The sequence below is a fragment of the Phalaenopsis equestris genome, unplaced genomic scaffold (assembly GCF_001263595.1).
Source record: "Phalaenopsis equestris unplaced genomic scaffold, ASM126359v1 Scaffold000840, whole genome shotgun sequence".
Classification (NCBI taxonomy): domain Eukaryota; kingdom Viridiplantae; phylum Streptophyta; class Magnoliopsida; order Asparagales; family Orchidaceae; genus Phalaenopsis; species Phalaenopsis equestris.
In genome coordinates, this window is record NW_018165280.1 from 3274612 (window position 1) to 3285830 (window position 11219).

At 34.7% G+C, this 11219-nt stretch overlaps 1 protein-coding gene across 1 annotated transcript; it reads left to right on the plus strand.

Annotated features, from left to right (window-relative positions):
- Window positions 1–1879: 1879 nt before the first annotated feature.
- On the plus strand, window positions 1880–10692 carry LOC110031697. The gene is made up of 3 exons (XM_020735038.1): window positions 1880–2179; window positions 5462–5540; window positions 10410–10692. Exons 1-3 carry the CDS (start codon window positions 2028–2030, stop codon window positions 10476–10478), a joined length of 300 nt encoding a protein of 99 aa, XP_020590697.1. The 5' UTR covers window positions 1880–2027; the 3' UTR covers window positions 10479–10692.
- Window positions 10693–11219: the final 527 nt, after the last annotated feature.

Consider the following 11219-nt stretch of genomic DNA (forward strand, 5'->3'; position numbering starts at 1 on the left):
AATGGGAATCAGTTGGCTCTATGAGAGGTCTGACTACACACTGAATTCCTATCCTAAGGCCTTCTCTAGAAAAGCAAAGACCAAAGCACAGGAAGGTGGCCGTGCAGACTCATCCCATGTGGGCGGCCGAGCCCACACGCCTAAAAAAAACTAACCATAAGGCTAGCTAAGAAGGAAAGCATGAAGAGTTAAAGGAGGTTATACCATTGCGGTGGTTGCTCATTGTCCAATGAAGTTTGAGATGAAGCTCTCCCAACAGTAGAAGAGAAGCCCACGATTTGGACCGATGGTGCTCCGGTGTTGCTTCTTCAAGCCAACATGAAGCTATCCCCTAGGAAGTGAGTTTGACACAAACTCTAAAAGTTCTTCTCCCTAAGTGAAGATGCTCTCCTCGAGAAAGAGACTTCGACAATGTAGCGCATTGAAACTCCTCTTCTTCTCCTGTAGGCAAGGAAATGGCTAGAAGAGGGAATGAAGAAGAAGGAGAAGAAATTGAAGAGGAGGTGGAGGAAGAAGGTGAAGCTAATCTCTCCTCTGAAAATCCCTCACAACTTTCTCGAGGCTCTCCCTTAACCCTCTTAATGAAGTTTGATCGACGGGTTAAGCTCAAAACATCCCCTCGAAAATGAAAAAAAAGCCACCATTAGATGCCCAAGAAGCTTCTAAAGTGAGGGAAAAGTGGTATTTTGCATCCTCTTTTCTCACCCTAGGGACCAACATCACGCGTTTTGCCATTCCGACACATCAGGAGTCAAAAGGAAGCCCAAAATAGTCACTTTTATGTCACCCGGGAAGTGTCTGGCGTCTAGACGCTTGAACCATGATGCCTAGGCGCCTGAACTCGGGATCCTAAGTGTTAGTATGGCACCATGACGCCAAACTCCTGTTGTCTAGGCGCCAAGTATGATGTTTAGGTGCCACCCAAGTGGTGCCATACTTCGTGGCTCTCGGGTTATGGGCTTTTTTATGCTGTTTTTGGGCACCTAGTTGTTCGGTATGGCGACCAGGCGACATGGACATTAAGTCAGACTTCCAACTTCTCTTGTTGGATGTCCAAGAAGCGGTTTTAGGCACATAGGAACCCCAGGTCGTCGTTGGGGCGCCGATCTAGCCTAAAAGATTGATTTTCACAGAAAGCACAAAAAACAAAGAATTTTCTCGAAACTTAAGACAAGAGAGACTCCATATAAGTGACATGTGATCCCATAACTCAAATACGAAGCATTCTTGTCGGTCATTCACCAAAAAAAATGTTGCCAACGATTGTCCTAAGCCACGACGCGGGTAGGGTGTCCCGAACCCTAACTTTTCCGTAACGTGTGTAGGGGGATTCTGTGACTTCCTTTTGCCATGGGAGTTTTCAGACGGACATGCGATGACTTGTAACACTAGAGTGAGCACTAAATATGTCCCGGGTGTGTGTCTTGAGCTACCGGACGTTACAGACAACCGCAGACCATCTCGTGTCATGCAGTGGACACCCTACACTCGTGACATCAAAAGTAGATGTCAATACATATTTTTTGGATATATCCATTATCTCTTTATATAAAAGGTCCGGAAAACTCTTTGTTGACTTTAATTCAGATCATAATGTAAACTCTTTATCATAATCCATCTGAAAAAAAAAAAAAAAAAAACATTGCAAACATTATCTCAAGATTTTAGCGTTAAAGACAATTAACTCTATTGCTTATGTTCTCGAAGTGAATCTATTTGGATGTGTCGGCTTTGATTGATGAATAGTCTTATTTTGGCTAACCAGTTTTGATAAAATAGACTTAGAAGGCTAACATTGAGCTGCCTTGTTAACTGAATCCATCCTAATTTGACTATTTTTTCTTTTGGCAGATATAAATGAATTATTTTGTTTTGATAGAATAGCATTGAGAGCTCGGATTCACCAAACCCTAACATGCCACTGCCCGGCCTGGTTAGTCCTCTATCTACTAGTGCACACTGTAAGGATAAAACGGGCGGCAAGCTACCGGCGAGGAAGTGATCAAGAGCAACAGAGACGTAATATAATGGAGAAATATTTCGGGAATGCATATCGCGGTGATCCTGGCGTGCCACACACCGATCCGGAGCGCTTCGCAAACATCTGGATTGGCTCATTCGCATTCTCAGCTCTCACCTTCTTTAACCCATACATGTGGCAGCTCTCCAACCAATTCAAGTTGGTCACTCTATCCTTGTCTCCTCGTTAGGGTTGCACCATATGAGTGTCTAAATCATTATCTTAAACTTTACTGATTTATGTTTCCACACTTTGATGATAAAAAGGAGGAATTTTGAATTATCTCCAGGAACTTTTCAATTTTTGTTATAAATCTTCATGCATCACTGCTTTTGCCTGTTTTCTTAGATCCATTGAAACAGATTACAGTGTGGTTGCCAATCACTTTGCCGTTTGCAATTTATCTGCACTCAGATGAGGGTTTTCTTTGCGGGGTTTTGAAACAATCCACAGAATCGTGTAATGCATGCAAGAATAGCTCCATCATAAATTTCTCATTGCTGTGAACCTTGATTTATTTTTTTGTAAATTTAACTCTTTTGTAGTTTAACTTGTTGAAAATGCAAGTCAGTTGTTATCCACCTCAACATTCATGATCTGGTAAAGATAATCTTGTAAAGACTAAATGAAGACCAGATGAAAGAATTGAGAGAACTTCTATCTAGAATCTGTGTGAATTCTCTCTCTTGTTGGATTTAGCGTGCACTCCTTATCTTCTCTCTTTTTATGCTTTGTGTATCTACATTTTCATCATTATCTCTTGACAAAAAAATATTTTATCATCTATTAAATTGCAGGGTGTATGGGGTCTCTTAATGTAAAATATGCCTTGAAAATAAAATTGCAACTTAACGTAATGGATTTGCCAAGACTATAAAAATTCTTTCTCTTAATGATGCAATATGTAGTTGTCTCTGTATCAATGATTTTTTCGTTCTTTTTATTTTTATTTTTGTGCATACAACAGGGTTGTTTTTCTTTTTAGTAATCATCCAAGTGCATCTACAAGACAGGGTCAAAAGTACTTAATAGTACTTAGCTTTTTTTTTTAGATTAGGAATAGAAATTAGCAACTTCTTGTATATATCGGAAATTGATTTTATATTGATAGTCAAAACATTTTGTTTGTCTTATGGATTGTGGTACATGTGCACGGGTGTTCATATAAGACACATAGGAGAGTTTTTTAGAAGTTAGATCTTGTTTGGTTTGGGATTGATGATTTCAATTGGGCTGGATTTATCAATTGATGATTAAACTCAAACTCTCCTTAGATAAAATAACTCTAAAAGAAAGTTAATCGATCCGGTTCATTTTTTTTTGGTATGATATTATTGTTATTTTAGATTCCAAGGGATTTGATTGTTCACTTATAATCTCTATATTAGGTTTCTTTTGGTTGTTTGGAGATATAAAACATGTTTTAGCAAATGAAATTATCAGGTTTGAGACATTTTGAAGATGTTTGCACTGTTTAAAGTTAATATTTATTTCTAACCATATTCTACGAATTGGCAATCACTAGTAAATTCATTTTTAGAAGTTAGATCTTGTTTGGTTTGGGATTGATGTTTTCAATTGGGCTGGATTTATCAATTGATGATTAAGCTCAAACTCTCCTTAGATAAAATAACTCTAAAAGAAAGTTAATCAATCCGGTTCATTTTTTTTGGTATGATATTATTGTTATTTTAGATTCCAAGGGATTTGATTCTTCACTTATAATCTCTATCATTATTATTAGGTTTCTTTTGGTTGTTTGGAGATATAAAACATGTTTTAGCAAATGAAATTATCACGTTTGAGCTATTTTGAAGATGTTTGCACTGTTTAAAGTTAATATTTATTTCTAACTATATTCTACGAATTGGCAATCACTAGTAAATTCATTATTTACAAATGAGCCGTTAGTCTTATTCCAACAATTTGTGATCTTCATTAGAAGTTCTTCTCCTTTGTTCATTTCTAGGAAATGCTACATGATGCATTAATTCTATTCTATGCAAATCTTTTTTTGCTCTCTTTTATATTATATTTGATGTACTGCTTTTGTCCTCTAATGCTTCCACATTTAGTTTTCTTAAAAACCAAGGATTAATTTAGCTATGATTGTGAGTTTCTTGGCGAAATGTCGTCCAATTTGAGATGAGAAAATTCCGGCTTCAAGAGTGTTTGGTAAGTTTTGGATATTAAATATAATAATTTCCAAACAAATAGGGATTTCATTTTAAAAAAATATCTTTTGTAGTTTAAGCCTACAACATTAGTTCTTTGTTCCTTTTTTATTGTGATTTGTGGAAATGAAGCTCTTTGTTCCTTCAATTAAAATTTCATTTCTATTCTTTTCCTATTTGCATTTATGTGTCTGACTGTGATTTTGTGGCACATATCAAGCACAAGTGCCATCTCTTACAAATAAAAGAATGAAGTATCAAATAATCGCTATATGTAGTTTTTGTCTCAGATAATAAGAAATTTGAGACCACAATACTGATACTCACTCAACATTGAGTTTTCTTGATTGCCATATCTACAGTAGTAAGGCATTAATGAAACTTACGAGTACTCTCAGTGAGTTTTTACTGTGTACAGTGCTTGAATATAGCTAACTAAATTGCTTGTGATATTTCTCCAGCGTTGCCACTCTTTAGTTTTTATTTGTTTGCCCGCCTGCAAAGTTTAAAAATAATATGTTTGATATATTTAAGCTTATTGGTTCACATAGTTTTACTTTCTACCATCACTATTTAGATATATTTATTTTTAGGAAGATTTACTCACATACCACTCAATTCTTCTGTGTTTACATATCTAACACTCAAACCTCAATTTTTATATAAATTCCACCTTACCTATACATGAAAAGGTTATTTCACATTTTAAAAATTAAAATAATTGTACTTTTGATGTTATATGAAAGATCTAGATAGTAGAAATGTAAATAGCAAAGTTTTGGTGTTAGATATGTAAGTACAATAGAACTGGGTGCCATCTTATCCATTTAAACGCTTTTTTGCTTAATTTAATGGTTAAATTAAGCAAAAAGATCTAAAGATGTTTACATATCCATGTAAATGCCCCTTATTTTAATGGTTCCGCTTTTTTGCTTAATTGTTAGAAGTGGCACCATCTTATCCATTTAAACGCTTACCTATTTCTTCTGGATCAAGCATTTTTAATATAGCTATAGGGATCAAGCATTTAGCTATAGTGTGGTAAATGTGATATTCTTTTCTAAAAAGATCACTTCTAATTTTTTTATCATAGTTTCATGTTCACTTTTAATATTTTAATTTGATCTAATTGGTTTATTACAGTAATATAATTGGTTGGTGTAATTATATCTTTAGTTGTGCTATAAGAAACTTAAAATCTTCATGCTATTATTTTTCAAAATATCTGGTCATCTTATCTGGAGTATATCTTGAATGTTTCCTGCAGCTGGCATGACAAGGCCATGTTATTTGAACAATACCATTGGAAGAAAGCCAAGGAGAAAGGGGAGCCATATCAGTTCAAGGTATACTTTTGACCCCTTACTAAGACCTTTTGTTGCTGTAATTTGTGCCCTGGAGCTTTCCCGACGTTTCTCACTAATTAGAAGATATATATGCTTGAAATTCTTGTAGTCCGAATTTTCTTCATGTAATTGTAGAAGTTTGTAAACGATTCTAAAGATATTGATAGCAACATTTCTATGGCTTTTATATTATTGTTTGCATTGAAAGCCTTTGATAACAATTATTGAAACAAAAATTTAAATTATATATAAAATGTTGTATATACTTTATTTCTTAGTTTTTGAAGATTTCAAATTTATTTATATTTATATCATATTTTCTATTTTTGTATGTCTTTTTTATATTAGAAATTGGGAACTTTTTACATGGGGCCATTTTAGTCCCATAGTTTATGAAAGTGCTAAATTAATTCCCAGACTTTTAATGGTGGGTATATTCGGCCTTATTACTGACTATTTCAACCCATATTTAAAAATAAAAGAATCTGAGGTCTAAATTGAGACTTTTTTAGACTCTGGGACCGAAACAACCTTGTACAAAGAGTCAGGCGATCATTTTGACATTTTTCTCTTTTTTTCATTATTTGAATTAGTAAATATCTTTTTACAAAACTTTGCTTAGAGAAATGGGATGAATTAAAGACATTTCTTGCTAGAATAGAACATTGTCCTTTACCTTCACATCACTAGGAGGCTGGGAATGTACGTAAACGATATCCTTTTTTTTTTTTTTTGGGTATTTCAATTGGCTTCTTGGTTTTATCTAGCATTACTAAGGCGTAGATAATAGGATAGCTATTGATATTTGTACACTAGTATTATTGAGATTAATTATTTATTTGTTGTATAATCCATTAATTTTTTGATATACTATTAATTATTTGAATAAAAAAAATCATGAATGAATAATCTATATTTTTGCTTGACAAAGTTTTTTAAATTATGCTATTAATAAATTTTATCATTGGGCTCACAAAAATTTAATTTGATAATAACAGTTTTTTAGTGCAAGACATGGATCTCAGAACATTCAAAAGGGACTAAATCTATTATTATTTTACCTAATAAATTAATTTAGATATTGGATGTGCGCCAAGTAATATAAGTGTACAATGAAAATGACTATGGTTTCTGGCTATTCATCGACAACAAGATCATGCAATTTGGAGCCAAATGAATTCAAAAAGTTCAAATGAGTTGAATAAATGCAGGCCTATATGAAATGAAGGAACTATGGTTGGTTATATTCCTTATGCATAGGTGCCTCTTTATGCTTGAAGAAGATGGCGATGATAGAGGTAACCCAAGGGGATAAGTGACCCTCCTCCTTGGTACGCCTATTTGTAAGCACATATTGGCATTGTCCTATCGTGTAATTAGTGTTTTATCACATCATTGCTATCCAAACATGTACTTCATCCTACAAGTTTTTGACTTCTGAGGGTTTATCAACATTTACAAATTGACATTTTGCAAGACATTTGCAGCTAATGGTTGCCCTTGTGGAGACAGATATTTTCATGCATGGCAGCATATTCTTGCTATTTTTAAGTGATCCCCTATTTGATCCAAAAATTTTCTTGGAATTGTTTTTGTCAGCTAATCATTGGAATTTTTTTTGTCGCCTTCTCGAGCATGTCGGTGTTTACAACTTCGTGAATTTGATTTACTGATTAGAGGCATTGCCTCTAAAGACGACTTTCAAACTATTGTGCTGACCTCTCACTAGTTTCCCAAGTTCCCCCTTGTTTAGCTGTGTAGTTTGTCCAACCCAAGTAACACTAAGTGTCTAGTCGTGATCCGGCTTTTGGGCGGTCCTGTCATTTGTTTCAAGCTGTGGGTCAATGTATTAGAAAGGGAATTTTCATCTATTTACTTTTATTAGAATTAGGGCTTGACTTTTGTTATAAATAGCTGGTCTTGTGTTGTAGTAGGGGACTTTTGAAATGATATATAAAGATGGCCGTGGACCACAGGTTTCTGGATGGGAGTATGTCTGTATCGCATCGGGTAGTGGCAATTATATATTTTCATCATTGGTGGTGACATCTCAGGTCTCTTTTTTGTCAATTCTTCAGGTGGTAATTTATGTATCCCGATCGTTTATGAGGGTAAGAAGTCTTGTGTCTCATTTCTTTTATTTGATTAGTGAATCTCTTTTGTATTTTCTTTCTTATTTTTCCCTGATTTTCAGTTCTTCCTGTTACCGTTTTTTGGTCTTGGCATTTTCTCTCTATTTTCTTGTTGAATCATGCACCCATACCCTTTATCAATGTCATTTTTGGTATCAGAGCTTTACGTTTTTGAGTCCGATTTGTATTTTCTTTGCATAAAAAATACAACATTCTTGTTGTCCGTTGTTTCCTGGGTTTTCAGTTTTTTTGTTTACTAATCTTTTTGCTGTTCTTTTTGTTTCTGACTGTTTCTTTGCCCTTTTTTACGGACCTGTGATTCCTGAATCCTGTCTTTGCATTTTTTTTGTTATTTTCTGAGATTCTTGGTTCTGCATGTGTTCCCCTATGATTCCAATAGGTTCTGCATGGGTTCCCCTATGTTTTCTGAGATTTATTCTCTGTTTTGAATCTGTTTCTTGCTGAAATTCTAGGACCTACAGTGAATCCTGCACCTTCACCGAACCATTCCAACACTGGTTTTCACCTGTATTCTTCATGTTATTCCTATTCTTTCTTATATTTTTCTGTCTTCTGTTATTTTCATGTTCCTTTCCTCTAGCTACTACGAATCTAGCATCCCAGACTGATAACAGAGACCAAAATTTAGCCTCTGTTTAATGTCGACTGTGGACGGCGATTGGTGGCGACAGCTCAGTTTTTACACGTGCAGTTGGCGTTCCATGTTTTGCTAGCCTTTATAGAGAATTATCTCAGAATTCTTTTTCAAAATTTACAATTGCTGTTGTTCTTGCTGTTACGACCGTGAGGATTCATTCCATGAACCCATTATTTGAAGAGAACAAAAACTCTTCTCCTTGCTTTTTACTCCTCTTCGGCTGATCCTAGATGTGCCTTTACAAAGAGCTATTGCAAGAACCAATCAAGTATTCATTCTGAATCTAGTCGAGGCAGATGTTTATCTGAAGATGAAGAGGAAGCTCCACATACATGAGGAGAATGACACGGAGTGTTTAGTCATGGTCCGGGTTATGTGTGGTTGAGCCATTTGTTTTAGGTTGTGCGTCAACGTATTGGTAACTATTTTTTTGTCCATTTACTTGTAACTGATTTAGGGCTCGAGTTATAACTAGGGTGTCTTGTATTGTATTAGAAGACTTTTGAAATGATGTAGAAAGATGTGAGAGCTTGGGCTCCGTAGGTTTCTGGATGGGAATATGTTTGTATCCACAGCTTTGGGTGGTGACAACTATATCCCTTTGTAGTTGGTGGTGACATCTCGGGTTTTTTTTATGCGTCAACCTTTCGGGTGGTGATTTATGTATCCCGGTTGATTACGAGAGTTGGAAACTCTTGTATCTTATATCTTTTATTTGATTAGTAAATTTGTTTTGTATTTTATTTCCTGTTTTCCATGATTTTCAGCTTTTTTATTTCCGGTTTCTATTTTTTGGCATTTTCTCTTTATTTTCTTGCTGAATTCTGCACCCATACCGTTACGATTATCAATCACTTATGTTGAGGGAGTGTGATCTTATTCTTTCTTTTTTAACAAGAATAATTTATTTTAATATATTCTAAATAACCAACAAAATATCCTTTTTCAAAATCTATAAATAGATGATAATTCTATTTATTTTGGATAATCTGAATTTTTGGATCATTAAAAAATTCTTGAGTTCTAATTTTGCATTAAGTTCTCATTGATTGTCTGTTATATTTTTCTGAGTCATTTTATCTCACCTCTAGAGGAAGGACCTACCCAATCACCTTCACTCGTTTCTACAATGCTTCTACAACGATTCATCTGCTATCTTAAAGTCATGATGCCTCCATATCCGGAAGGAGAACCATCTTGCTTGCTCTCAATTACCTCCATAACCTTTCAATGCCGCTTTATTCATCACCTTTAGATCTTGCTGCCCAAACCTATTGGAGATGATCAACCCAACCATCCTTTATGGCCTTATTGTGTCTCAGCTCTTGCCACCACCATCACCAGAAGGAGATTTTTTTCTAATTACTCTGCTTTCGACGTCGACATCTTTAGGAGTTTAGTTTGGATTGCCCTCAATCGTCAACACATCCTTTATGTCCTAGCCATTATGTGTTGCCTGCCCGGCTTTTAACATCGCTCATTCACCACCTTTATGTTTTAGTGTCTTCAACCATGTACTGATGATTTTCTTAGTAGGTGATATTATTGTCTCACCAACACTACTGATCCTATCAATAATCTACTCTTGCTTTGGTTTGATGTTTCCAAATTTGAGAAATGATGATCTTTTGTACTCATATCTACTAATAGAAACTATTTAATTTGGCTAGATCTCATTCACTAAAAGTTTCATTGTATTTTACGTAACTCATTGTGTGCGACTCGTCGTTCGGAGCCAAGCTGTTTGAGATTTATCTCCCAGTCTACTTCTAACACATAATTTTATATAATTTTATATAACCCATTGATGAAACTTTTGCCTGAAGTGTTTGAAACCCAGTTATTTTGCTTTTCCTCAACACTGACATCTGAATAACCCTTTTGTTTCTGATTTGTATTGTTTGCAAACCACAACTGTGATGCGGCTATGAAAAATGGATGAAATTAGACTAACTATTGTACTTAAATTTCCTTCAAATCATTCAGGCAAAGAATAACTATAGGTTTGTTTTCCTTTCGAAAAATTTATTTCATATTTCGATGCAATAGCTCAATTGTTTTCTTCTTCTTTCTTTACAGTGGAACCAGTACATGAGCAAGCCGCTGCGTGACTCATACTACATCAATTGGCCCGTTTACTTCCCATAGAAATATCAGTGCTAGTTCTTCCTTGTGGTTAGATCTGTCAATTTGAGTTTGCAAACATGAATCTGTTTTTATGAACAAAAAATGTTCTTTGCTGTATTATGTGAGAAACATTAAAAATTACTTTGTCAGAGTTCCTGAAATTTAGTTAATTGTAATTTTGAATTTATTTCTTTGGTGGAAATCATAGTTAAATCCTTCAGGGGATTCTTTGCCTGCATTATATTTTGAATAAAGTTGAAAATGGTGACAGCCAACTTGCTGTGATTAGGAATATCATACAGGTTTGAATGCAAATGATTCCTAAACCAAAAATGGTCGTCCAATAAATTTAAGTGGCACAATTTGGTTCATGAAATATAATTTTCATTTTTTTAAAATTTTTTCTTATCAATGATCAATCAAAATTTGCTGTGTTTCATGGATTTTATTAGTTTCGTGAAGGAATTTTATATGTTTAGTATTTGCTATGATGCATCTAATTGTATTTTGTTTACTGTTATTGTTATTAATGGTGATGAGCTTAGTTTGGAAAAAACATTCCAATGAAATTTTGCCACATGTAACCAGCGGTCTCACTGAATAAAAAATAAATGTGCTATATTTTAATATATGATCTGGCTCGACCTAGCTTTCTTCGAAAACAAATCCCTTTGCGTTGAATAAATCTTCATTTTCTTCTCATGCCATTGGGTAGGTTTTCACAACAATTTTCTCTTCACCTCTCTCTCACCGGACTAGAAA